The 27,678-nt window shown below is 41.9% G+C and overlaps 2 protein-coding genes across 5 annotated transcripts in view; one reads left to right on the top strand and one right to left on the bottom strand.

The window, feature by feature from the left end:
* The window catches only part of cenpu (centromere protein U), a 37,585-nt gene that overhangs the window by 3,880 nt on the left and 6,027 nt on the right, over nucleotides 1-27,678 (top strand). For 2 of the 4 annotated variants that reach the window (XM_085980884.1, XM_085980839.1), the window contains 10 exons: nucleotides 3,930-4,086; nucleotides 6,840-6,948; nucleotides 8,014-8,334; nucleotides 13,126-13,185; nucleotides 14,238-14,364; nucleotides 14,796-14,910; nucleotides 16,392-16,470; nucleotides 23,289-23,336; nucleotides 23,437-23,498; nucleotides 23,796-23,952. In XM_085980884.1, coding sequence (XP_085837010.1) covers nucleotides 3,930-4,086; nucleotides 6,840-6,948; nucleotides 8,014-8,334; nucleotides 13,126-13,185; nucleotides 14,238-14,364; nucleotides 14,796-14,910; nucleotides 16,392-16,470; nucleotides 23,289-23,336; nucleotides 23,437-23,498; nucleotides 23,796-23,952 — 1,235 coding nt within the window. The remainder of the gene's footprint in view (nucleotides 1-3,929; nucleotides 4,087-6,839; nucleotides 6,949-8,013; nucleotides 8,335-13,125; nucleotides 13,186-14,237; nucleotides 14,365-14,795; nucleotides 14,911-16,391; nucleotides 16,471-23,288; nucleotides 23,337-23,436; nucleotides 23,499-23,795; nucleotides 23,953-27,678) is intronic. The other 2 variants (XR_015076866.1, XM_085980929.1) reach the window with 2 other exon arrangements.
* primpol (primase and polymerase (DNA-directed)) overlaps nucleotides 20,394-27,678 on the bottom strand; it is a 66,266-nt gene continuing 58,981 nt past the window's right edge. Inside the window, exon 14 of the mRNA XM_085980787.1 lies at nucleotides 20,394-23,306. Within this exon, the coding sequence (XP_085836913.1) occupies nucleotides 23,290-23,306 (17 nt within the window). The 3' untranslated portion in view covers nucleotides 20,394-23,289. The remainder of the gene's footprint in view (nucleotides 23,307-27,678) is intronic.

Raw genomic sequence — 27,678 nt, 5'->3', positions numbered from 1 at the left:
CGCCTGATACAGGCGTGTGTTCCAGCTGCCCTGCCATGGGCCAATTTCAGAGTGGCGTCACCTGGAGCAAGAATGGGGAGGTAAGTTTTTAACCCGTGATTTGCAGGCGCGCCAACCCTGTTTCCGGCCAGCGGAGCGAGTGAAAATCTTCCCCTATTAATCTGAAGTTGTCAGAAGAAACTTCTAGTATTTGGCATTGGCCATTTAAAACTGAAGTCCTGACGAGCCATGACAGGAATAGGTTTTTCTTCTAGTTTTACTATTGTGTTGACCGAAAGATCCTCTAGATTTGTTGAGTTTGCATGATGTTGTGGTTCCCGATTAGTGAGTTTAGCTCGGCCCATCTCCCAACAAAGAATGTGAAAGTTCGTAGCTACCTACAAGTGGAGATTAATTTGAAGAGTTGCAGCTCTGCCTTCAGTGATATTGTAAAATAAGCATTTTATAGTTTCTGCTGAATGCTTTCTGTGGAGTTTTGTTGCAATGTTGGGCACACTTTGATGCCCTGTTAGTCCCTTCGTCTCTAGTGCTAACTTTCTAACCAGACGGTGGGATAATTTGGACCAGAGACTTCCCCAGGGCCACCACCTGTGCTTGTCGATATTGACTGATAGGATTACAGTTTGTGGAATGTGATCGGTTCTTTTGGTTGTCTTTCCTATCCTGCAGATAAAGTTGATCAATTTAAGCAGTCCAACCAAGTATGAGCAAAACCTATCCATAGAGGATTGCTTAGTCCTAATTTTAGTTAAGGCTGGGATTTGAACTCTGGAAATCTAGTACTATACCAGCAATTAATTTTGAACATTGATTTATTTGAAGTAACTAGAACAAAATATTGGATATCTTTAAATCATGCCCAGTCGTGACTTTTTTTTAAAAGGAAGTGGGATTGGAGTGCTTGAACCTGGAACTGAATCCACAACAGTCCCCGTTAACCTAATGAGAATTGCTGGCTTATGGTAGACTTGCCACAAGATGTCACCAGAGAGGTTCTTTTTTAGCTGGAGAGCCAACACTGCTGGGATTTTGTTTCGAAGTCTCTTCAATAACTGTATAGATAGAAGCGATTGTGAGGCTTTTTAGAACTTGCACCAGGAGAGTTTCCATTGATTTGATGGCATAAAAATCACGAGTGCTTGAAATTCTGTTCAGTTTTATATTTTTACACCTCTTAACTGCTTCTGTTTTAGGCTGGAGCTTCTCATCTGTAACAAACAGACGTGTAGCTAGCTTCCTGATTTTGCACCAACAGATTAGAAAGAGGACATAGTAAGCAATGGAGTGTACCATGAACCTTTTAAATGTTTTTGTTCTTTATAGAAGTATAAACATCACTAGCAATGTTCAGTATTCACCCAAATACTGGAAAAGCTCAGTCCAAAGTGCTAACTGGTTGGGTGGAAATTGGATGATAATGTACTGTTGGAGAGTTTCTATTGGCAGGAAACTATTGAATGTTAAGGAAATCTGCATAACGCCTCTGAAATAGCTAAGTAACTTCCATGGAAAGTGTGGAAAATTCACCGACAGAATATGGATTTCTGCATGTGCAGGTTTTTAAGCAGTACTGTAGTTTATGCTGTATGTTTTCAAAATATGGAAAATGGGATCCAATACTGACTTGCTGTTCGAACCTTTCAGCAATAATGTAGGGTTTATTTTTCCAAGTAAGATCTGCTTCTAGGTATGATCTAAGTGTATAATATTTCTGGCTTATGGGATGTTATTATGGGAAATACTATCAATGTAAAGAATGACTGACAGGTTTGTGGGAAATTTTCTCATAAGGCCCTTTGGACATTGAAAGAATGTCAATGACAGCAGGGCTGTCGGGTCTCCCAAGACCCCTAAGTCGAATATAAAAGTGACTACAGTCAAGGCCACTGGTAATGGTTTTCACAGGAAAAATAACAGAATTGTGGAATTGGCTCCCCAAATTTCTGCAGAATCCCATTCAATAAAAACAAAATTTAAGGGTCACTAAACAATGGTCCCAATTGTAACCAGTCAGAATTGTGGAATATGATCCCTAAAACGCCAGCAACATTCCTGGAATCATGTAATAAAAATAGAATTTGACTTGTTCTGGATAACCATGCCCATAATCTATCCACCAGCCCAGATTTTTGATGTGTCTCAATTGGTTGGGTGGGACTCCGGTGTGTGTGGATTTTGAAAACTGCATTCCAGCTGTTAAACTGAAGTTGAGACTTTGATCACCACCTTGGGCAGGTGGAGGTAGTACAGTTGGAGTGAATGGAGATTGCACGTCTGTTATAGTGTGTGTGTTATGATTCTATGAAAATGGAACACCATACTGTAAGTGTGGACTGTCTAGTGCATTGTTAAGCCTTAGCACTTTTGTACTTGCATTCTACTGTTTAGTTATATAGCCTAGAACTCTGTCAGCCTTTTTAATTGCTTCACTACATTATCTGGACATTATAAGTGACATAGCTGCCATTTGTCCCATGTACCTTTCTAAGTCTCTGTTAATTAAGCTCCATTGATTTTCTAATTATGCTTCACATTTTTAAACTATATAGAACAGGTTATAATTATCAGTGTTGCATTTTCTCTGCCATGTGTTGTCAAATACATAATTGATCTAAATCCTCCAGCAAAGTTTTTGCTGCTTTCAATGCCCCTATTGCTGTCTCGTGTCATCAGCGCACTTGACCATCTTACACTTGGCTTCCCCGTGCAGGCTATTTATGTATGTAGATTATAAACAGGGTTCCAATTGAGCACTGACCCATGTAGGAGTCCATTCATTGTTTTTCTCCCCCGCCCCCCCCCCCCCCCCCCGTTGACATTACACCTTTCACGGGGACACTCTAATTCCTTTTTTTTTCAACCAGTTTCTTATCTGCTCTGCGTTCTACCCAGGATTCACGTGGCTTTTAATCTAACTGCAAGTCTTTCATATGGAACTTTGTCAAAAGCTTCTGAAAGTTCAAACTATATCATGTGCAGGAACTCTGGCCACAGACCAAGCGTCCCTGTTGAAGTGTAGGAGCCCCAGTTACACAGCCACAGATCCAGGAACTGCCACTAATATGAAGTAAAACTTAACTGAACCTACTCCTGAATTTTGCCGGTTAACAGAGATTTCCGGTTATTTAGGTGCCGGTAAATCGAGAGTTTCCTGTAATCACCACTAACTGGTGCCAGGTTACAGCTTGTGCTACTCGGCACTAACTGCAGTAACAAAGTAAACTGCACCTTGTTAAGGTCCAAAAGTACAGAACAGCCGGCAGATAATCTTTCACCTCCACTGTAGTATGGCCGCCATTGCCTATCCTTACATTTGTACTTCATTTACCATTTATTTTTCAGCTTTCTGACAACCCCTGCCTAAGGAATATTCAAAGTGATTGCCTACTTCTCAAAGGAATAGCTGAATCTTGATTTTTTTTTATGCATAGCTGTCGACATTTTGCATTAAATCTATTTCATTGATATTTCAGTTTCTTCTGACAGCATGAATGCTGCATATGGAGGAGGAAACCCGTCTGATGTGTATAGCGGGCAAATCGCATTGACACCAATGTGCCTGCCGTAAGCAGTGGGGACTGTATTGATGTTGGGCTAATCGGCTTGTAGTTGACTGGGTCAGTTTTGTATTCCTTTTTGCCTGCTTCCAGTCCTGCAACCATCTCAATGTTCAACGATTATTCTAGCCAACAGCTGCCGCCCTACAAATTTCCATGCTGATCTCCTTTAGCACAATAGCATATTGCAACAGTAAAGTATATTCTTGTAGCTGTGTTTTCTTTTTATGAGTCCATCTACCTGTTTAAGAGTACTTCTTGTTGTCTTGGCCTGAAAGTTAGATCACAGCAAAAATTAAAATGGTTTTCCCACAAAATAAAGTTTCCTAATGTTTCCCCATTGCTTATTTGTCTTGATGGTTTTTTTTGTAGGTAACCCATTGCACAGCACGGCAGTGTTTTCTGGTGAATTAGAGCTGAATGATGAAGGAAATGAAAAAGGGGAAGAATGTCCTGCGCAGAGTAATAAACAAGGGAAGCCTACTCCGCAGTCTGTGCCTCTGGGTGAAAAAATTGGGACTGAAAAATGGTAAAAAGAAAGCTGGATGAATATTTTTATTTCTTACTACAGGATGAAAAAGACTTGCTTAAAAAGTGTAAACATTTTGATGGTTTCAATAGTAAATTAGCATAAAATGCAGTGCTTTGTATCATAAGTAAAAAGTTCAAAAATTAAGAGTAGACTGCATCATTCAATATTTCAGTTGGTCACTTAGCTTCCCTGTCAGGAGCTGAGCTCTTCTTCAGCCCAGGCTTGATCTCTGGTCTCTGCTGAGTTAATTGATCTTGGCCAGAGCCGTGGTGGGGGCATTACAGTTGGTCTCTGTGCACTGGGCTAAAGAGAACAAATCAACCAGTGCTCCTGCATGCTATTAGTCATAGAACCATTGTGTAAGTCAAAGTTCATAGTCATAGAGTCATACGGCATATAATGAGGCCATTCGGCCCATCGAGTCCGTGCCGGCTCTCTGTAGAGCAATCGAGTCAGTCCCATTCCCCCCGCTCTATCCCCGTAGCCCTGCAAGTTTATTTCCTTCAAGTGCCTGTCCAGTCTCCCCTTGAAAACATTGAGTGTCTCCGCTTCCACCTCTTCCGTCGGCAGCGAGTTCCAGGTCCTCACCACTCGTGTAAAAAAACGTTTTTTCTCACATCCACCCCCCCCCCCCCCCCCCCCCCGTATCTCTTGCCCAAAACCTTAAATCTGTGTCCCCCAGTCCTTGTACTATCGACTCGTGGGAACAGCCTTTCCATGTCTAGCCTATCCAAACCCGTCATAATCTTGTACACCTCTATCAAATCACCCCGCAACCTCCTTTGCTCTAATGAAAACAAATCCAGCTTCTCCAACCAGTCCTTGTAGCTAAGATCCCCATCCACGGAACCATTCTGGTAAATCTCCTCTGCACCCTCTCAAGGGCCTTCACATCCTTCCTAAAGTGTGGTGACCAGAACTGGACGCAATACTCCAGTTGTGGCCTAACCAGCGCTTTATAAATATTCAGCATAACTTCTCTACTTTTGTACTCCATACCTCTATTTATGAAACCCAAGATCCCATATGCTTTGCTAACCACTCTCTCGATATGTCCAGCTACCTTCAGGGACCTATGCACATTAACTCCCAGGTCCCTCTGTCCCTGCACACTCTTTTAAACTGTGCCATTAGGTGTATATTGCCTCTCCCTGTTCCTTCTGCCAAAATGCATCACCTCACACTTCTCTGTATTAAATTCCATCTGCCACTTGTCTGCCCATTCTACTAGCCTTTCTATGTCCTGTTGCAGTCGATTGGTATCATCCTCGCTGTTTGCCACACCCCCAAATTTGGTGTCATTGGCAAATTTAGAAATTCTACTCCAATATCCAGGTCATTTATACATTTCAAAAAAGCAGTGGCCCCAGCACTGACCCTTGGGGAACACCACTGTCATAGTTCCTCTATAATAAAGCGATTTTATATATCTCTGTTAAGTTTGCTTGTGTGGACGTTGATTGAGGGCAGGATTAGTGCAGCTAGGATATCCCCACAGTTTAAAAACCCGCCACTGTCTAGGTGCAAACATGAAGAATAACACCTGGAGCAAGTTACGAGGAATTGGCTTCTTGACCCCTCTAACTTCCTCAGTGTTGTCAGACTCATTGTCTGCTAGCAAATCTTGGCTGATTCATAATTTCTTCAAACTCGGAAGACTGAAGTCTTTGACTTCCATCCTGACCACAAACTCCATCCCTGAGCCAGACTGTTCGCAACCTCCGACGCCCTGTTTGACTTTGAGCTGAGCTTTAAACCCTACATCATATCCATCACCAAGACTACTTCCGTCTCTAATGTTGCCAGCCTCCACGCCTACCTTGGACTTTGATGCTAAAACACACAAACCCGCCTTCATCAGCTCCAGATTTACCCACTCCAGTGTGCTCCTTTCTGGCCCCTCATCTTCCACCCTCCATAAGCTCCACTTGTCCAAAATTCTGCCACATGTATCCTGTCCCATGCTAAGCTTTGGTTGCCTGTTACTCCTGGTCTTGTTAGCCTGCTCTAGTCCCATGTGCCTCAACGTATCTCAGTTCACAATTCTTGTCCCCACCAATAAATCCATCCCTCATCTTACAATCTTTTCCACCTTAATATTCCCTCTCGAATGCTCCATTTCTGACTTCAGCCTTTGGTGCACCTCCCTTTGCCTCGCCCTCGGTGGCAGAGCTTTCAGTCACCTCAGTGACAAACTCCCTACACCTTTCTGACACTCCACCTTTAAAAAAATCTTCTCAAACCCTTCTCTTCAATCAAACTTTCGGTTACTGCATCTAATCTCCCCGCTTGCTTGGTGTCTGTTTTCAATACACTTATTTGTAAAGCATGCTGGTTCTCTTTTGACATTAAAGGAACTATATTAATCCGAATTGTTTTACATTTGCTTTTCCTTCCTGCTGTTTTCCTTTTATTGATCTTTCTGCCGCTGTTGTCTGGTGGCGAGAGCTAGCTGGCAATACACTTAACACAACCAACACGAATTGTGCAAGAGGGAAGCGGAGGAAGAAAGAATTGCTCACCTTCCAGTTTTACTTCCCTCATGGAGAAATTGCCAGTTTTTCTCACCCCAATAAGGTGGTTGAGATTGGGAACTGTAATATTAGGAGCCTGAATCCAATTAGTGTAGTGCACCAGTTTGCAACAAGCCCTGCTGCCAACTGGACTGCTGTCTTGAAAATCTGTCATCTCTCTCCATACTTAATTCAGTTTTCTTGTGTGTGTGTGTATATATTATATATATATTCCAGTGCGTTGACTTGCATATCTGAAGGTGTGGAAGCAGAGGAAAGTGAAGTGAATACAGAAAGTGCTAAAGATGAGGCATCGGATGAGAATGCAATGGAACCTGTTAAAAAGGTACTTTCTCGTATGACTTTAAGTCTGGTGGAACTTTTCATAATTAATTTAACTGTTTTTACTACCGCATGCCACCTTATGGTGTTCTAGCAAAACAAAGTTTTTTTTTAGTAAATGTAATTCCAAGAAAGGTTTTACCTCCCATTCCCTCCACTGGTGAGAAACACAAAGCAGGGTAGGTTTAGGTTGTTAAATGACAGCGACATCGGCAGGACAATACTTGGAAAATTGCAGATACAGTTAAAAATAGCTTTTCTTATTATTGTAATGATTGATCAGATAATGTCCAAGGTGACTTCCATAGCACTTTAGTTTTCTTGTGCTAATAGTAACTCTGGATGCTGTCCATTTTGTTGTGCAAACACTTGGAGAACAGCAACTACACAGACTGGGGGGAAAAAACAACTAAATCTGGCACCAGGATTATAGAGCAGCTCAGCACCAAGGGAATCTCCTTCGCTCATACCATTGAGCTAACTCCTCTTTAGTGTTTGCATTATAAAGATGGGTGTACAGCGGTGTTGGCTATAGCAGTTGTTTGACGTAAACTGAAGTGGTTGCTCATAGTACCTAATTTTAAAAGAAATGTTGCTATGGTAGGAGCAGTATTTCTGTGAGCAATACATGGCTGATTCCAAGTTACCACACTTTTAAACAATGAGGACCAGTAACTCCCTGGCTCAGACTATCTCAATTATAGATGATTACGTGTGGAGGAAAATAACTCAGTTGTGCACGTTAATTCTATTCTTTCCTTCAGTTAAGAAAATTAAATCTCGGGAATTTGCATGTAGGCAGTTAGTTGTAGGCCCAGAGCCATTTTTAAAAAAAACATTTGACGTAAGGGCAGCAAGGTGGACAGAGTGGGTAAGATATATTTTAACCATTAATTTATTTTTACACACACAAACACTCTGCCTCTCTCATCAGTTTAGTTGTCTGTGAAAATGTAACTCCACAGGAATGGAGAAAAAATCTCGGAGCAAGTAATTCAGGACCATTTCTGCCTAAAGTGCCAATTTAATCTTGATTGCTTTGCCTAATTAAAAAAAAGTGTTTTTACAGGCAGCAAGCAAGAGAGTGAAGCTGAAAACAGTATCCAGTTCACAGTCCAGTAAAGCCTCCAAGCGAGCTAAGGACATTCCGTCACGGACAGGTGCAGTAAAGAATCCTAGTGATGGGAACTCTGGAATTAAGCAGAGAGCTGTTTCGGCTGGTGCCACAAAGAAATCGCGGGGTAAAACTCGGGCGTCTATTTCAACACAAAAAAACCAAAGTAGCAAGAGAGCAGGTGCATCAGCAGCTCGCAGCAGGGACTCGGCAGCTCACAGCAGGGACTCGGCAGCTCACAGCAGGGACTCCTCCTTTCATGCAGAGTCTTGCACGGTAAGGAACATGCTTTTTGATTCACATATGATTCCTTTTGTTTGGCCAGACCAAAGAAAATGGAGGGGGAGCAAACTTATCTGTGATGAGTAAAGTTCAAATAAACATTTTGCAATTAACCCTGAAGCTGTCCTTTTGAGATAAAATAAAAGTGGTTTTAAAAACATTTCGACGTGCAGGTCTCCCTTACGTATAGAAACATTTAAATGTTGGTTCCACTGTAATGTGAGTTCTTTCTTTAACCTACACTTCTGGTCTGTCCTAATATTACATCTTAATAGTTCACATTTCTGAAATTAGGTAATGTCGATTAACACTCAAAATTTTGCTTAAGTTCAAAGCTACTCTGTTTCTAGCATTTACTAAGCAATTTATTTAAAATGATAGCTTATCCACAGTTATAAAAGGAAAGCGCAAATATTTCTGACTATAATAGTTTGTTTTTTGTGTTTCTGATGGATAAAATTCCATGCTAAAATATAACTAACATGGCTGTGTTTTTATCCAGAAAGTGCCTTTCCATCTATTTGCAAACCTTTCTGTGTGTGTGTGTATAAAATTCTAATTATAATGAATATATTTGGTGTTTGTTTCCAGTTATGAAATTCGCTTTATCCTGCTGTCTTTTGAAGTCTCTGCTCCATGCAGCATTCTATAAGAGGTGTGAGTGGGCGACTCCAATGCTGCATTTTTACTGTTTTTTGTCAGGAGATGCATACATGTGGCTTTCCTGAAAGAACAGCTGAAATCAGGAAATCTGTGTGTACTCTATGCCCCTATTTATAAAAACAGTTAATGGCTTTACCTACCTGCAGTCTCACTTTCCGGATCATATGTATTTGAACCCCTAGGTTTCTCTTCATCCACCCCCATCAGTATCTTTCATTAGGTGTATACTTCCATTCCTTGTTTTTCCTCCTAAAATGTATTGGCTCACACTTACCGCATTAAATTGCACCTGTCTGCCCATTCCAACTTGCTGGTCTACGTTTTCCTGAAGTTGTTTACAGTCCTCCTCACTGTTTGCCAAACTACCTCTTTTTGTGTTGTCAGCACATTTTGACATTCTGTTCCTGACACTCCAGTCCGGACTAGAAATTCGGTGCCTTAGCGCCTCCGGGGGGCGATAGTGGGGCACTAAGGACTTACCGCCCGGGCACGGCAATGTTGCCACTGCCCGCGAAATCTGGCTGGTGGTTTGCGGTGGCGGTAACCTCCCCGAGTGCCACAATCTCCTGCGCCTGGAGATCGTGATGTCATCGGGCTGCGTAGCGTCCCAGACCGGCAATTCATTTCCGCAGCCTGCAGCATCGCCGGGCAATGGCAACAACAGCTGCAGAAGGCGTTGATCGAGAGGTCAGGTACTTCGGGGGCGAGGTGGCCGAGGTAGGGTTAAAAAAAAAAAATTCTGAAAATCTCTGCGCTTTTTTTTTTCTCCGTCGCCAGCCATTGATCAGCCCGACACTCTGCTGCAGTGCATCGGGCCAGATCATGGCGGCCGTCGGGGAGCAGTTAAGTTTTTTCCTTGGAGCCTGCAGCGATGGCCCTTCCCTTTAAGGGAGGGAAGGAACCTTCCAACGCAGCAACACTGCACAACTTCCGCCCTGCCTGTTGCGCTCAAGGAATAAAGTGGAGCGCTTGATTTAGTGCTCCACTTCCCTCTTGGGGTGCTAAAACTCAATTTTGTGGTCGTCCGGCACTAAGGTTAGCGCCCAGGCGATGTTAGCCCCAAAATGGTCGATACCGAACTTTTCCCCCTATACTGATGTGATACTATCCTTGCTGCTACATTTCTTATACCATATGTCTAAATTTTTCTAACAAATCTTTTTTGAGACACCTTATCAAATGGCTTCTGAAATTCCATATGCAATAAATTTCCTTTATCCAATCGGTCAATTCTTCAATAAACTTCATTAAATTTATCAAATGCTATTTGCCTTTAACAAATTGAGACTGACTTGGTTAACTATGAATTTATAAATGCTCACTTATCTTGTATTATAGATTCGAAGAGTTTGCTCGCAATGGAGTTAGACTAATTGATCAAAAGTTACCCAGTTTATCCTTCTCTCCCTTCCAGAACAAAGGTGTTACATTGGCTACTCTCCTGTTCATGACACCATTTGCATATTTTAAGAAGGGTTGGCGATGTACTTTAATCATGATTGGTTTAGTGGGCATTGAAATAAAAGGGATGTTTACCAAAGCTGCTGGATTACAAGTACTGGTATTTGAAATCCTGCATGTATTAACAATGTTAAGTATTTTACAATGAGGTGACCAGAAACAATCATGAACATAGTTTAGACGAAAAACATAATGTGTTCAAATTCTTCATTTGCCTTTGGTAATTTTTGTCGTGTTTTACCTGATTATTCTGTTGATAATCTGACTATGACAGCCATTTAAATAATTTTCCCACACAATTATTGTAAAATTTGGAAATCCCTTTTAAAATTGTTTTTCAAGGAGAACCTCCGGCTCTTAAACAATTCATTTAGTACAGAACCTAGCACTAATGTTTAATTACTTTGTTTTACAATAAAACAAAATTAAAAGTGAATGATTTCCATTTACCTGGTAGCAGCTATTAACCAATTTGGCAAAATTCCAGACAACCATTGGCCCCCGGTGCTTATTGCTGGCTGAAGTAGCAAATGCGAGGTAAACAAAGACACACAGTTCCAGCCTGCTCTCCTAAAGGTGCTGACTCATGCTTGGGTACAGTTTCACAGATGCCAGCTTCCCTCCACTCTTATCAAGTGGTGCTTCTTCACATGTGAGCTCAGTTACAGACCTTGGCTGCATTTGTTTCCTCTCCTTTTTCTTCTGTAGCACAGAGATGGAGGTCAGTTCAGCCTGGAGCCTGCGTTTCGTGGGACCTTCTTAGCCAAATTGGGCAGTGCCTTTACATAAGAACATAAGACGTAGGAGCAGGAGTAGGTCATTTGGACCCTTGAGGCTGCTCCGCCATTCAATAAGATCATGGCTGATCTGATCTTGGCCTCAACTCCACTTCCCTACCCACTCCCCATAACCCTTGACTCCCTTATCATTCAAAAATCTGTCTATCTCACCTTAAATATATTCAATGACCCAGCCTCCACAGCTCCCTGGGGAAGAGAATTCCAAAGATTCACAACCCTCTCAGAGAAGAAATTCCTCCTCATTTCTGATTTAAAAGTGTGCCCCCTTATTCTGAAATTATGCCCCCTAGTTCTAGATTCCCCCACAAGGGAAAACATCCTCTCTGCATCTACCCTGTCAAGCCCCTTCAGAATCTTATGTTTCAATAAGATCACCTATCATTCTTCTAAACTCCAATGAGTATATGCGCAACCCTCTCAACCTTTCTTCATAAGACAAGCCCTTCTTCTCCGGAATCAACCTCGTGAACTGCCTCCAATGCAAGTAAATCCTTCCTTAAATAAGGAGACTAAAACTGTACGCAGTACTCCAGGTGTGTTCTCACCAATGCCCTGTACAGTTATAACGGGACTTCCCTACTTTTAACTCCATTCCCTTTGCAATAAAGGCCAACACTCCATTTGCCTTCCTAATTACTTGCTGTACCTGCATGCTAACTTTTTGTGATTCATGTACAAGGACTCCCAGATCCCTCTGTACCTCAGCATTTTGTAATCTCTCCCCATTTAAATAATTTTGCTTTTTATTTTTCCTACCAAAGTGGATAACCTCACATTTCCCACACTAAACTCCATCGGCCAGATTTTTGCCCACTCACTTAGCCCATCTATATCCCTTTGGAGATTCTTTGCATCCTCCACACAATTTACTTTCCCACCTATCTTTGTATCATCAGCAAATTTGGCTACATTACACTCTGTCACTTCATCCAAGTCATTAATACAGATTGTATATAGTTGAGGCCCCAGCACTGATCCCTGTGGCACCCCACTAGTTACAGTTTACCAACCTGAAAATAACCCATTTATCCCGACTCTCTGTTTTCTGTTAGTTAGCCAATCCTCTATCCATGCTAATATATTGCCCCCAACCCCGTGAGCTCTTGTGTAGTAACCTTTTAAGTGGCACCTTGTCTAATCCAAATACACATCTACTGGTTCCCCTTTAGCCACCCTGCTCATTACATCCTCAAAGAACTCCAGCAAATTTGTCAAACATGATTTCCCTTTCATAAAACCATGCTGACTCTGCTTGACTATATTATGATTTTCTAAATGTCCTGCTACCACTTCCTTAATGATGGGCTCCAGCATTTTCCCAATGACAGATGTTAGGCTAACTGGTCGATAGTTGCCTGCTTTCTATCTCCCTCCTTTCTTAAATAGGGGCGTTAAATTTGCGGTTTTCCAGTCCACTGGGACCTCTCCACAATCCAGGGAATTTTGGTAAATTACAACCAATGCATCCACTATCTCTGCAGTCACCTCTTAAGACTCTAGGATGCAGGCCATCGGGCCCAGGGGACTTGTCCACCTTTAGTCCCATTAGTTTGCCTAGTATTTTCTCTCTAGTGATAGTGATTGATTTAAGTCCCCCCCCCACCCCACCCCAATAGCCCCTTGATTATCCAGTATTGGGATGCTTTTAGTGTCTTCTACCGTGAAGACCGATACAAAATATTTGTTTAAACTCATTGAACAATCAGGGGAATTATGAGGATGTTTTATCAATAATGCCTTTTGCTAATTTAAATAGTGGAACTGTTTTGTGAGTAAATAGTCATCCTGCATTGTGCTTATAGAACAGGAAGTAAGCATGAATTTAAACAAACCGCAAACTTGCGTTTCCAAATGTTTCCAGCAGCAGCAAGTGGGCGAAAACCATTGGTTGGTTAAACTCGTGCAGACAATCTCCCCAAAGGTGACTTGTCCCTTAACTTGTGTCATGTAAACTTGATTTTATTATGATTAAATAATTCAAAAATGGAAGTTTGTATTGAATGTAAACTAGAGCTTCTTTTCATTTAACTAACTGCACCCACCATGCTGTCATTGAGAACAGTCCACACTGATGTACACCAGTGGAGCAAATGTTTTGGCAAAGCTGTATGTTTGAATGATATTATGCATCAAGAAGGTTGAAGTGGACTGTTGACGGTGCCGTGAAGGGGGTGCATTTGGGAAGATCATCTACTGTAGTTTAGGGGTACAATGCTGCTCTCTCTCGCTGGTCTAGTTGTGCCAGCTTGTGTCTTGATGCCTTCAGTGGAGATTTATTTTTCAAGCTGGTCCACAAAATGGAACTCCAGTACAACTGAGTTTTTCAACCATTTTAAATGAGTTTGCAGTTCAGTTTTACTTTTTGTATGTGTTTGTAAGTGAGACAGTTCAGTTGGAAAGCTTGTCCTTAAAATACTTAAAATTAAAAAGAATTAGTGCTCTCCTGCTTGGCCCAATGAGTTTAGACAGTGAGCAGCTGAACCATATAGACCAGGAAAGTCCCCAGATGTGATCCCCAGAGTGCACGGTTAGCTGATTTGAGTTAGGAAATGGTAGGAACAATACTCCGCTTCCCCATGGGTTATGGAGTGGCAAAATCAGCCAGAGTTCCTGCTCAATTGTGTTCATCGACACCTGCCCGCAGTGTGCACACGTGAATGTTGGCACCCGCATTTAAATAGCATCGACAGGGAGTGTCTGCAGGCTAACACATGATCGATGATTGGGCACTTGGGAGTATTAGGGTGTATGGTGCCTGTGATGTTGTACCCCATCAACGAGTCAACATCTTCAAGGCAGATTAGGAGAAATTTTGACAGGAAAAGGAGAGCACTTTTTTAAAAATTGACTGGTTTAAGTTCAATTTTAACTTTCTTGCACACTATCAAGGTGTGCGATCACTGGAATTAGAAGTTTTGATGCTTTACCTGGAAATGGACGATTTAGTGAAAAATCAAACTTTTTATGTGACAGGAAACTTCCCTACAAAATAACCTTAAATCCTATGGATGGAAAAGAAAGAAAACTTTGGTCAGCAGAACAAGTGGGTCTAATGCGCCTCCTAATTCATCTGCATCGAGCCCTGCTGCTGCTGCTGCAGGTGAGGATATGACGAATGCAGCACAAGTGTACTAAATGGAATGCCTAGTTAAAGGGAACAATGATTGTATAACATTCTTTCCTGTTCTAATGGGTGGGGTGGGGGGGGGGGCAGAAGAGAGAATAAATGCTCCTCTAAGAATAGGTTAGACTTGTTGGTTCTGTTTACAGGCACAATTTGGAAGCATACTGATCTGCCTATATCTTAGCATTCTGTTCAGCTTTTTATTGCTTTGCCATCTTGTCTAGGAATTGAAAATTATATATCTACTACTACCCCAGTTCCCTTTCTCAGTCATTGTATGCTTATGATATTTTTTCCAATTCTTTAAAACCTGTAAATTATAGGGAGAAAGTATAACCATATTTTATTTTAACACAATTGAACAGCAGTTTATAATAGCGGATAGTTTGCTTTCTTTTGTCTTTCAGAGGCTGGTCCATCTGTGAAAATCTGGTGTCCTGAAGGTATGAAGAGGTTAACAAAAGATATCACTGAATTGGATGTAGTTCTCAATGATTTTGAGGAGATTGTTACAGAATACAAGTAAGTTCAAGAATGGTGTTGTAAAACGTGGTGAAGTAGTTAATATCCTTGGAATATGCATCATTGCAGAACAACTTGTGTATGGGAGTTTATTGCAGCCTTTAACGTCCATCCGCCTATTCAGTTGGACATTAAAGATCCCATTGCACTATTCACAGAATAGCAGGGACTTCTGGTGTCATCGTCAACATTTCTCCCTCAATCAACACCAAAACCAGATTTTATGGTCATTCTTTTAGTTTGCTGTTTGTGGGATCTTGCTGTGTGCAGAATTGGCTGTTGCATTTGCCTACATAACAGCAGGGACTACACTTCAAAAGTAAATAATTGGACAGTAAGTGCTTTGGGGCATTCTGAGGATATGATGTGATATATATAACACATACTTGAAACGAAATAGTTAGGGTAGGATAAGGGGACTCGGGGTTAAAGCTAGTAAAATGCAAATTTAGGACTGACATCAGGAAGTTCTTCACGGGTGATCAATACATGGAATCGACTCTCTGAAAAGTGGTGGAGGTGAAAACCCTGGAATCATTTATTTAAAAAAAAAAAAAAAAATACAAGCACTCAATTGGATTTTGCATTGGGGGGGACTTTAGAATCTTTTTGGACAGATGAACTAGGATGGGCTGAATAGTCTTGCTCATATGTCAATATCTTGAGGCTTAAACTGCCACTTTCACCCATTAAAAAGCCATTTTAGCCACACTCTGGCCAAGGGTACAATGTTTAGCCCCAAAATAGCACGGAAGCAGGCTCTCGTGCACTCTAAATATCTGATCACCCCATACCAGATGCAGCTATACCAGGCCAGACCCCATATTATGCAGACCTTCTGTTGGCCACTTGTTCAGTGATCAGGTGTTAGTATTACATTAAATTTCATGAATTCAGTATTGCCACACAGCTCGAGAAGTCTCTCACTGCAGCATTCAGTCTCTTCATCTGTGCTCTCGACTGCCTCTCGGACCAGTAATTGCTTGCCTTGTATTCCACATTGCACCCATTAAGATTTGATGGGTCTGAAATCGCCCCTCTGATCTGCTGGGTTGTATGATAGCTGTCTTTCAGGGTATCAGCTAGTCACCTGGTTTTGTGAATAGCCTGCTGCTGACTGGTGGAGGACCCCTGTTTTTCCACCTGGTGTCACTGGTGCTGTCCCTATGACAATTGGAATACATGTCTTGTTTGTAAGGGGGAAGAGAATGATTCCTGTGTTGATCTAGATACTGAGAATGCAAACAAAACCCCACATTGTAGATCATAAAGATCACTTCTGTTTGAAGGAGCAGTTTAAATAACCAACAAACTTGTTTCTGCCACTATTGTGATTTTTTTAAAATGAAGTTCTACAGTAGTTTGATAATTTACATATACTAGCTTTATTCTTAATAGTGCAGATTGTAAGACTTTATAAATCTTCAGTACAACTGCATGTTGTCTTGTTAGTAAAGTGTAGTTTTTGTTCAATTTGATAGGCAGTCTGTGGAAACTAATGTTTGCAGAAAAGTAATTGACAGATTCTTCACCAATTTAAAGGAGCAAGTTACTGAAACTGTAAGTACTGCAGGGTTGACTGCCGCCATAGTACCCCTCGCTGCTTTTAGACACCTCGGGCAGCCACCTGAAATCAGTCTTGGATCAATTTAAATTGAAGGGTCCTGCGACTGTCCTTCTGCAAAGGCCACTGGAGGTCGTGAAAGAACTGGTGGGGAAAGTTTTTATTACTTCCCCTTCTGTGGAGCATGGAGGGGGAGTGTTCCTCCTGTTGTAGGAAAAATGATTCCTCAGAAACTAGACTTTGAGTAAGAGAGACAACTTTATTAAATGACAGAGCTCTGGGAGAAGAGTCTGCAACCACGCGGTCTGCGAGAGCACCTTCTCCCCGATTGTAGTACGTGCCGAGCTTATATACAATTCCAAGAAGTTGGTTTTAGATCATTTACATTCATCCAATCAATTCGTTTATTAGCGCATATCGTTATTTTCCTCCAGTCAGGAGTTTACACACTTGTGTTGCCAATTCTGCCTCTTCAGGTCTTCGTTCCGTCTTGTTCCCTGGCGGAATGTGATTAGTTCGATAATAGGATACAAGTGATTAGTTCGATGATAGGATACCAGTGAACCTTTGTTAGTCCTCAGTGATCCAATTAGTCCCAGTCAGGACACGAGACGAACTTTGTTCCAGCCATGCGTAAGCGTGGCATGTCTCACTGTGCAGTGATTCAATTAGTCCCAGCGAATTTGTTGTTTGTGTCTTGTCCAGCAAAATTTTATTCTAACAATCCCAACTCCCCAGCACTACTATGGGTGGCCCTACTCGGCCCTCTTTTATCTCCTCCATGTATTCGAGCTTGTGATGCTCTCTGAGCGCAGTGAGAATCCTCAGTCTCTGCTCCATTGTTCCCCATTTGCCCACCAGTAGAAACCTTTCACTCTTTATCCGCAGCAAGGTCCCCAAGTTTCACTCCCCTCTTTACTGGCTGCTCCCTGCACTGCTCCCACTCACCACATTGCTTTTGCTCCCAGCTCTGCAGGAGATATTGGGCCCCCCATGATTCTATAGTCTGCCTCTCTCCCCGACTGCCAGTCCTAATATCCATCTCCCCAGCACCCCCATCCATGCTCCACTCTCCATTCACCTTCCAGTCACTCCTAAGCGAGTGGTAGCTCTCTGTGCCTGCGGAGAGGGTGTTACACTTTTTGGCAGATTATGCCGGTTGTTTGAATATATCCAGCCAACAACTTAGTAAATATTTGAGCGATGCAGGTAAGTTCATGGTTCAGTGTAAATATGGCCATTTGTATGCATGCCAAGACTTTCACTTTTAATAAGACACTTGTCTTGTGGCCATACACTCTTAATGATTCTCCACCTTCTGAGCATAGACTTTAATTCCTACTATGGGAAAACATGAGAGGAAGGTGTTTGACTGGGAGCATCAAGTAAGTTAGCTCCTGTAGCCACATCTCTGCTCTACAGAAGGTTGTGAAGCAGAGATTAAACTTTTCCAGGAAATTAAAGCAAGACCATAACTGATTATTATAAGTAATAGAGATAAAGATTATTAGGCGTGTGCAACAAGGCTGCATTTTAATTAGCGTTCAAATAACAATCATCAAGAGTTGTTTATATGGATGAGATTAGATAACACAGCAGAGTCCAGGAATTGAACCTGGGACTTTCCTAATCTCTACCTCGCTACTTGATGCATTTACATTGATAAGGCAGTAAATCGTGCAAAGTGTTGTGATTGATTTGAATAGAATACAAAACAGTCAGATAATGCTAAAGTTATATGGTACCTTGCTTAGACTTTGAGTACTGTGTCCCCAGGGCCTGATGGTCTACATCCCAGGGTATTTAAGGAGGTGGCCCCAGAGATAGTAGATGCATTGCTGGTCATCTTCCAGAACTCAATAGACTCTGGAACGGTACCCATGGATTGGAGGGTAGCTAATGTTACCCCACTATTCAAAAAAGGTGGTAGAGAAAAAGCGGGGAATTATAGACCGGTAAGCCTGACATCGGTAGTGGGGAAAATGCTAGAGTCTATTATAAAAGATGTAATAGCAGAGCACTTGGAAAGCAGTGACAGGATCGGACAAAGTCAACATGGATTTACAAAAGGTAAATCATGCTTGACTAATCTACTGGAATTTTTTGAGGATGTAACTGGTAAAATAGATAAAGGAGAACCAGTGGATGTGGTGTATTTGGACTTTCAGAAGGCTTTCGATAAGGTCCCACATAAGAGATTAGCGTGCAAAATTAAGGCACATGGGATTGGGGGCAAGGTATTGACTTGGATAGAGAACTGGTTGGCGGACAGAAAGCAAAGAGTTGGAATAAACGGGTCGGTTTCCGAGTGGCAGGCAGTGACTAGTGGGGTACCGCAAGGATCGGTCCTAGGACCCCAGCTGTTCACAATATATATTAATGATCTGGACGAGGGAATTGGATGTAATATCTCCAAATTTGCAGACGACACAAAGCTGGGTGGGAGGGTAAGCTGTGAGGAGGATGTCGAGAAACTCCAGTACGATTTGGACAGGTTGGGTGATTGGGCAGAAACATGGCAAATGCACTATAATGTGGATAAATGTGAGGTTATCCACTTTGGTGGCAAAAACAGGAAGGCAGAGTATTACTTGAATGGCAATAGATTGGGAGAAGGGGAAGTGCAACGAGACCTGGGTGTCCTTGTGCACCAGTCGCTGAAGGTAAGCATGCAGGTGCAGCAGGCGGTTAAGAAGGCAAATGGTATGTTGGCCTTCGTAGCGAGAGGGTTCGAGTACAGGAACAAGGATGTCTTGCTACAGTTGTACAGGGCCTTGGTGAGACTGCACCTTGAGTATTGTGTGCAGTTTTGGTCACCTTACCTGAGGAAGGACGTTCTTGCCATGGAGGGAGTGCAGCGAAGATTCACCAGGCTGATACCTGGGATGGCAGGAATGACTTATGAGGAGAGATTGTGTCGATTGGGCTTATACTCACTGGAGTTTAGAAGATTGAGAGGGGATCTCATCGAAACCTATAAAATTCTGTCAGGTCTGGACAGACTAGATGCAAGAAGGATGTTTCTGATGGCCGGGGAGTCCAGAACCAGGGGTCATAGTCTAAGGATAAGGGGTAAGCCATTTAGGACTGAAATGAGGAGGAATTTCTTCACCCAAAGAGTGGTGAACCTGTGGAATTCTCTGCCACAGAGGGCGGTGGAGGCCAGTTCATTAAATATATTCAAGGAAGAATTGGATATATTTCTTGAGGCTAAAGGGATATGGGGAGAAGGGTGACAATGCCTGGGAATTAAACATACCAGGTTATTTAACGATCAGGAAGGACAGGCAGGAAGGAATCGCTGTAATACAGAGAAATGATATTGGGTCAAAAGATCAGGATAATGAAACAGTTTGGGTGGAGGTAAGGAATAATAAGGGGAAAAAAACACTAGTGGGCGTAGTCTATAGGCCTCCGAACAGTTGCAACTCTGTTGGACGGAGTATCAATCAGGAAATAGTTGAGGCTTGTAATAAGGGAGCATCTATAATTATGGGGGATTTTAACTGTCATATTAATTGGACCAATCAAATTGGGCAGGGTTGCCTTGAGGATGAGTTCATTGAGTGTATTAGGGATGGGTTTCTTGAGCAGTATGTAACTGAACCGACCAGGGGGCAAGCAACCTTGGATCTGGTCCTGTGTAACGAGACAGGATTAATTAAAAATGTCCTAGTAAAGGATCCCCTTGGAATGAGTGACCATAACATGGTTGAGTTCCATATTCAATTAGAGGGTGAGAAGGTTGGATCTCAAACAAGCGTGCTAAGCTTGAATAAAGGAGACTATGAAGGTATGAGAGCGGAATTGAGTAGAGTGGATTGGGAAAATAGATTAAAGGGTAAGACGATACATGATCAGTGGTGTACATTTAAGGAGTTATTTTACAACCACCAAAAAAAATATATTCCACTAAGAAAAGACAGCCATCCGTGGCTAAGTAAAGAAATTAAGGATAGTATTCGACTAAAAACAAGGGCATATAAGGTAGCCAAATCTAGTGGGAGGATAGAGGATTGGGAAAACTTTAAAAGACAGCAAAAAATAACAAAAAGATTGATTTAAGAAAGGGAAGATAGATTATGAAAGTAAATTAGCAAAAAATATAAAAACAGATAGTAAGAGTTTTTATAGTTATATAAAAAGAAAAAGGGTGGCTAAAGTAAATGTTGGTCCCTTAGAGGATGAGACCGGGAAATTAATGGTGGGAAATATGGAGATGGCAAAAACACTGAATATTTTACATCAGTCTTTAAAGTAGAAGACACTAAGAATATCCCAACACTGGACAAACGGGGGGCTATGGGGGGGGGAGGAGCTAAACACGATCAAAATCACTAAGGAAGTGGTACTCGGTAAAATAATGGGACTCAAGGCGGATAAATCACCTGGACCTGATGGCTTACATCCTAGGGTCTTGAAGGAAGTGGCGGTAGGGATTGTGGATGCATTGGTAATAATTTTCCAAAACTCCCTGGACTCAGCAAAGGTCCCGGCAGACTGGAAAACTGCTAATGTAACACCCTTATTTAAAAAGGGCAGTAGACAGAAGGCTGGAAACTATAGACCGGTTAGCCTAACATCTGTGGTAGGTAAAATATTGGAGTCCATTATTAAGGAGACAGTAACAAGACATTTGGATAATCATAATTTAATAGGACAAGGTCAGCATGGTTTTATGAAGGGGAAGTCATGTTTGACAAATTTGCTGGAGTTCTTTGAGGAAGTAACATATAGGGTGGATAAAGGGGAACCAGTGGACGTAGTGTATTTAGACTTCCAAAAGGCATTTGACAAGGTGCCACACAAAAGATTATTGCTTAAGATAAAAAATCACGGGATTGGGGGTAATATTCTGGCATGGATAGAGGATTGGCTATCTAACAGAAGGCAGAGAGTTGGGATAAATGGTTCATTCTCAGACTGGCAATCAGTAACTAGTGGTGTTCCGCAGGGGTCAGTGCTGGGTCCCCAACTATTTACAATCTATATTAACGATTTGGAGGAGGGGACCGAGTGTAACATATCAAAGTTTGCAGATGATACTAAGATGGGAGGGAAAGTAGTGAGTGAGGAGGACATAAAAAACCTGCAAGGGGACATAGACAGGCTAAGTAAGTGGGCAGAGATTTGGCAGATGGAATACAATACTGAAAAGTGTGAGGTTATGCACTTTGGCAGGAAAAATCGTACAGCAAGTTATTATCTTAATGGCAAGAAACTGGAAAGTACTGAAGTACAAAGGGATCTGGGGGTCCTGGTGCACGAAACTCAAAAGGTTAGTATGCAGGTGCAGCAAGTGATTAAGAAGGCCAATGGAATGTTGGCTTTCATTGCTAGGGGGATAGAATATAAAAATAGGGAGGTATTGCTTCAATTGTACAAGGTATTGGTGAGACCGCACCTGGAATACTGCATACAGTTTTGGTGTCCATACTTAAGAAAAGACATACTTGCTCTCGAGTCAGTACAAAGAAGGTTCACTCGGTTAATCCCGGGGATGAGGGGATGGACATATGAGGAGAGGTTGAATAGATTGGGACTCTACTCATTGGAGTTCAGAAGAATGAGAGGCGATCTTATTGAAACATATAAGATTGTGAAGGGGTTGGATCGGGTGGATGCGGGGAGGATGTTTCCGATGATGGGTGAAACTAGAACTAGGAGGCATAGTCTTAGAATAAGGGGCTGCTCTTTCAAAACTGAGATGAGGAGGAACTACTTCACTCAGAGGGTGGTAGGTCCATGGAATATGCTGCCCCAAAAAGCTGTAGAAGCTACATCATTACATAAATTTAAAACAGAAATAGACAGTTTCCTAGAAGTAAAGGGAATAAAGGGTTTTGGGGAGCAGGCAGGAATTTGGACATGAGTCTAGGTTCGGATCGGACATGGCCCTGTGGGTAGCGGAGCGGGCCCAGGGGCCGTGTAGCCTGATCCTGCTCCTATTTCGTGTGTCTAATTCTGTGATAGTGGATTGACGGTTAGGATCAGATCAGCCATGATCTTATTGAATGGCGGAGCAGGCTCGAGGGGCCGATTGGCCTACTCCTGCTCCTATTTCTTATGTTCTTCTGTTAAGGCAGGGACAGGGTACTGAATTTGGATGATCAGCCATGATCTCATTGAATGGCGGAGCAGGCTCGAAGGGCTGAATGGCCTACTCCTGCTCCTATGTTTCTGTGTGTGTTCGGTTCTGATTGCCATACTACAAAAAGGATATTTTTTTATTGGAAAAAGTGCAGAAAAGTTTTGCACGGATTTTACCAGAATTTGAAACGATGCAACAATCAGAAAAGATTGAGCAGGCTAGGGCTCTTTAATCTGGAAAAGACTAAAAGTAGACCTTATAGGGGCCTTTAAAATTATGAAGGGGTTCGATAGGGTGGACATGGAGAAACATGGAATAAATAAAGTGGGAGGAGGCTCATGTGGAGTATACATACTGGCATAGACCAGTTAGGCAAATGGCCAGTTTCTGTGCTGTAGATGCCATGTAATTCTATGTATACACTTGGCCGTCAGGGCAGTTAATCAGTATTTTTAATACCGTATCTCACACAAACTGCTGATTTGGGAGGTGGGGTTTGGAAACTAATTCAAGTTGTGACACTGAGGAACAGGCAACCTACTTTATATTCAGTGTGTTATATTTTCCTGCACAATTTCCCATATCCCAACACTTCCAATCACAGTTCTCGATGGCCAAAAACAATTTCTCCAAATTGCTGTCTGAAAATGATCGCTCTACATCTTGACCAGTCAGTTTTTCATATGCCCATCCAGAGTGATAACTTCTTTTCCTTTTTAAAAGATCAGTCAAGTACAAGATCTGAAGAATGTGGAAAGAAAAAATGCGAGGGTAAGTATTTATTTTATATCAAAAGTTTTCACTTCTGTAAAATTATTGAAAATTTATAATAAATTATGAGTTGAAATTAACTAATATTTCATGTTTACAGGTGTTGACAACCTTCAACAAGACAAGAAAGCACTTTCTAGTAGCTCAGAAGGAATTAAACGAGTAATGCTATGTTTAATTTGGTCTTATCTTAAATCATTAGTATTGACACTGTGGTACTTAAGTAAATAGTAAGATATATTTTATGTTTCAAGTATGGTCCTTGTTTTTTCTTTGCAAGCAGTGTACCCTTTTTGATGATTTTAGGTCATTTAACTCGAGTACCGCAGTTGAGAAATATAACTAAATGCACAGTGGAAATGTAACTAATAATTTAAATTATAATCAATTTACCACAGACCAGTTGATTTTTTTTTCTTTCTACTCTAAATTGGAAAGTAAAGTTATGATTATTTACAGACAGGAAGTACAACTCAAACACTTGCGGAAGGAATATTCTGAACTGAGTCAGAAGAATTCAGATTTGCAGCTTGCGACCCAATTCGTGTCTGGTTTTAAACAACTGAAGACACAGTATATTGAACATAGGAACAAAAACCCTCATGAGAAAGAAACAGTAAGACTGCTGTTTGTTGTATCCATTTGTGCTGGTATTCTGTAAAATGCTGTTTAGTGACTTGGTAGTGACCGACGAGTTCAGGTTCCCTATATCCTTGCCCACAAGCAGGATCCACAATAACGGCCTGGGAACACCCCGCCTAGAGCGGCAGTTTGCACTTTTATAGTGCTTGCACTTCAAAGTCCAAAGTTGCTCCACGAAGGAAGGGATGGTTGTCTTTATAGGAGTTAGCAGGAGGTGACCATAGACTTGGTTGAAGAGATGGATTTTGAGAAGGCTTTTAATGCTGTAGAGAGAGGCAGATGGTTTAAGAAAGGAAGTTGCTAAATTGTAGGCTTGAAATCGTTAAATAGTGCAGTTGAGGAAGAAACCACAGAAGGCCAGAATCAGGATGGGAGGGTATGTAGATGGGGTAAGGGTGTGGAGGGATATGAAGATGAGGATTTTAAGTTTGGTGTGCGTGGGAGGAGAGATGGAGAATAAGTGCAGGTCAACGAGGATGGGGGTGATAGGTGAGCATGGCTTAATGAAGATATGGGGGTGGACTTTGAGCGAGGGCAGAGCAATTGCATTTATAAAGTGCCTTTCACATCCTTCGTGCATCCCAAACTACTTTAGAGCCAATGAATTAATTTAAGTGAAGTCGCTGGTTCTGTCGTTTAACATGGAAGTTTAACTCCCCCCTTTAAAGACCTATTCGTTAATATCCCACGGCGATGCACATGGGAAAACACCAAACGGAATATTCCGGTCGAGCAGCAAGTTTGGCTGCTTCTGATTAGAGGGTGGGAGGATAATTAAACAAGATTGGAAAAAGGCAAATGGATGGGGGTGGGAGAAACAAATGGAGGGGAGAATGGGGCGTGGATTAACTGGGGAAGAGGAGAGGCAGTGCCAAAGAACACTTTCAGGGGGAGAGGGTTGGCAGTATAAGCTGGTGACAACTCTCATTGGCGAGAGGGAGGAGGAATAAGGGGGCTAACGCCAAAAGTCCCAGGGAAGCTCCATGCTACTCTGTTGTTGAGGCTGCAAGGTCCAGTGAGTTGCCAAGAATTGCTGACTGACCCACGAATTTTGGAAATACTCACTGAATTGCTGGGCCAGGACAATGTCCGCTGTGATGGGGCCTCCTTGAAAGGTCCACCGAATTTACAGAAGCCCAAGTAGAAACGAGCAATTTGAGGGAGACGGAAGGGGCAAGTGTATTGGCTCCATCCTACAAGTCTTATCAAGGACATTTTACAACTGGTGACCATTGAGTGGGTCAGTAAAGGACACCATTGAGCTGCCAACAATAAGTTTGGCAGCTACTGAATTTTTTTTCCAGTACTTACTTTAACTTTAATATAACAGGAACAGCAATACTGGATTAGAACTAATGCTAGGAGCCTGTCACGTTAACATTAGTACACAAGCAAAACAAATAAATTCCATTGGTACTGCAGGTATATGCAGATACTTAATGTATTTTCCCATTGAAATAGTCTCACAGGAGTTTAATATATTTTAAAATGCAATGTTGCAGAAATTTTAATGTATGTATCTGAACCTCTACCATGCTCTATTCCTCTACTCTTAATTATTTTACAGTTTGAGATCCATTTGCTTTCTTGTTCCCCAAAATATACCTCTTCACATTTCTCTGCATTGACCTGCATTTGCCATCTGTTTGCTCACTCTACTAACCTATTAGTATCCTAATTTGAAATAATCAGTAATGATGGTTTTGGATAATGAAGCCATGGCTGCAAACTCATTTCATTTGGAGGGAGGGAGAGAGAGAGAACATAGTTTGGCCCCATTTAGAGCCAGAGTCTCTGATATGGACAGAAACGTACTTAGTATTATAGAGTGCTCCCTAATATTTCTTGTTTACAACAAAAACACATACGTAAGAACATAATAAATAGGAGCAGGACCAGGCCATTTAGCCCTTCGAGCCTGCTCCACCATTCAGTAAGATCATGGCTGATCTTCCACCTCATCTCCACTTTCCTGAACTAACCCCATAATATTCAAAAATCGATCTCTCTCTTGAATATACTCAATGACTGAGCCTCCACAGCCCTCTGGGGTAGAGAATTCCAAAGATTCACCACCCTCCTGAGTAAACAAATTTCTCCTCATCTCAGTCCTAAATGGCCGACCCCTTATTCTGAAACTGTGACCCCTGGTTCTACACTCCCCAGCAGGGGAAACCTCCTCCCTGCATCTACCCTATCAAGCCCGGTAAGAATTTTGTATGTTTCAATGAGATCACCTCTCATTAAGAACATAAGAAATAGGAGCAGGAATAGGCCACTTGGCCCCTCCAGCCTGCTCTGCCATTCAATAAGATCATGGCTGATCTTGGGCTCAAAGCCACTTCCCTGCCTGCTCCCCATAACCCTTCACTCCCTTATCTTGTAAAAATCTGTCTATCTCCACCTCTATGGCAAGTATATCCTTCCTTAGGTAAGGAGACCAAAACTGTACACAATACTCCAGGTGTGGTCTCACCGGGGCCCTATATAATTGCAGTAAGACGTCTTTACTCTAATCCTCTTGTAATAAAGGCCAACATAGCATTTGCTTTCCTAATTGCTTGCTGTACCTGCATGTTAACTTTCAGTGACTCGTGTACTCGACACCCAGGTCCCTCTGAACACCAACATTTCCCAATCTCTCACCATTTAAAAAATTCTCTGCTTTTCTATTTTTCCTACCAAAGTGGATAACTTCACATTTCTCCACATTATATTCCATTTGCCATATTCTTGCCCACTCACTTAGCCTGTCTATATCCCCTTGAAGCCTCCTTGCATCCTCCTCACAACTTCCATTCCCACCCAGCTTTGTATCGTCAGCAAACTTGGATATATTACATTTGGTCCCCTCATCCAAATCATTGATGTAGATTGTGAATAGCTGAGGCCCAAGCACTGATGCTTGCAGTACCCCACTAGTTACAGCCTGCCAGCCCAAAAATGACCCGTTTATCCCGACTCTGTTTTCTGTCCGTTAACCAATCCTCAATCCATGCTAGTATATTACCCCCAATCCCATGAGCCCTAATTTTGTTTAATAACCTCTTGTGTGGCACCTTATTGAATGTCTTCTGAAAATCCAAATACACCACATCCACTGGTTCCCCCTTATCTATTCTGCTAGTTACAACCTCAAAAAACTCCCAACAGATTCGTCAAACACGATTTCCCTTGTTGACTCTGTCCAATCCTATTATTATTTTCTAAGTGCCCTGTTACCATGTCCTTAATAATAGATTCTAGCATTTTCCCTACTACTGATGTCAGGCTAACTGGTCTGTAGTTCCCCATTTTCTCTCTCCCTCCTTTCTTAAATAGTGGGGTTACATTTGCTACCTTCCAATCCACGGGAACCGTTCCAGAATCTATGGAATTTTGGAAAATGACAACCAATGCATCCACTATCTCTATAGCCAACTCTTTCAAAACCCTAGGATGTAGGCCATCAGGTCCAGGGAATTTATTGGCTTTCAGTCCCATTAATTTCTCCAGTACTACTTTTTTACGAATACTAATATCTTTCAGTTCCTCATTCTCACTAGACCCTTGGTTGTCCACTATTTCCGGGAAGTTTTTTGCATCTTCTTCCGTGAAGACAGACACACAGAATTTGTTTAATTTCTCTGCCATTTCCTTATTCCCCATTATAATTTCTCCTATCTCAGCCTGTAAGGGACCCACATTTACTTCTGCTAAT

Source organism: Somniosus microcephalus, chromosome 1 (assembly GCF_052327205.1).
Source record: "Somniosus microcephalus isolate GS21.2 chromosome 1, FLI_Smic_1.0, whole genome shotgun sequence".
Taxonomy (NCBI): Eukaryota; Metazoa; Chordata; class Chondrichthyes; order Squaliformes; family Somniosidae; genus Somniosus; species Somniosus microcephalus.
The sequence above is the reverse complement of the archived record's forward strand: the minus strand, read 5'-3'. Positions and strand labels throughout refer to the sequence as shown.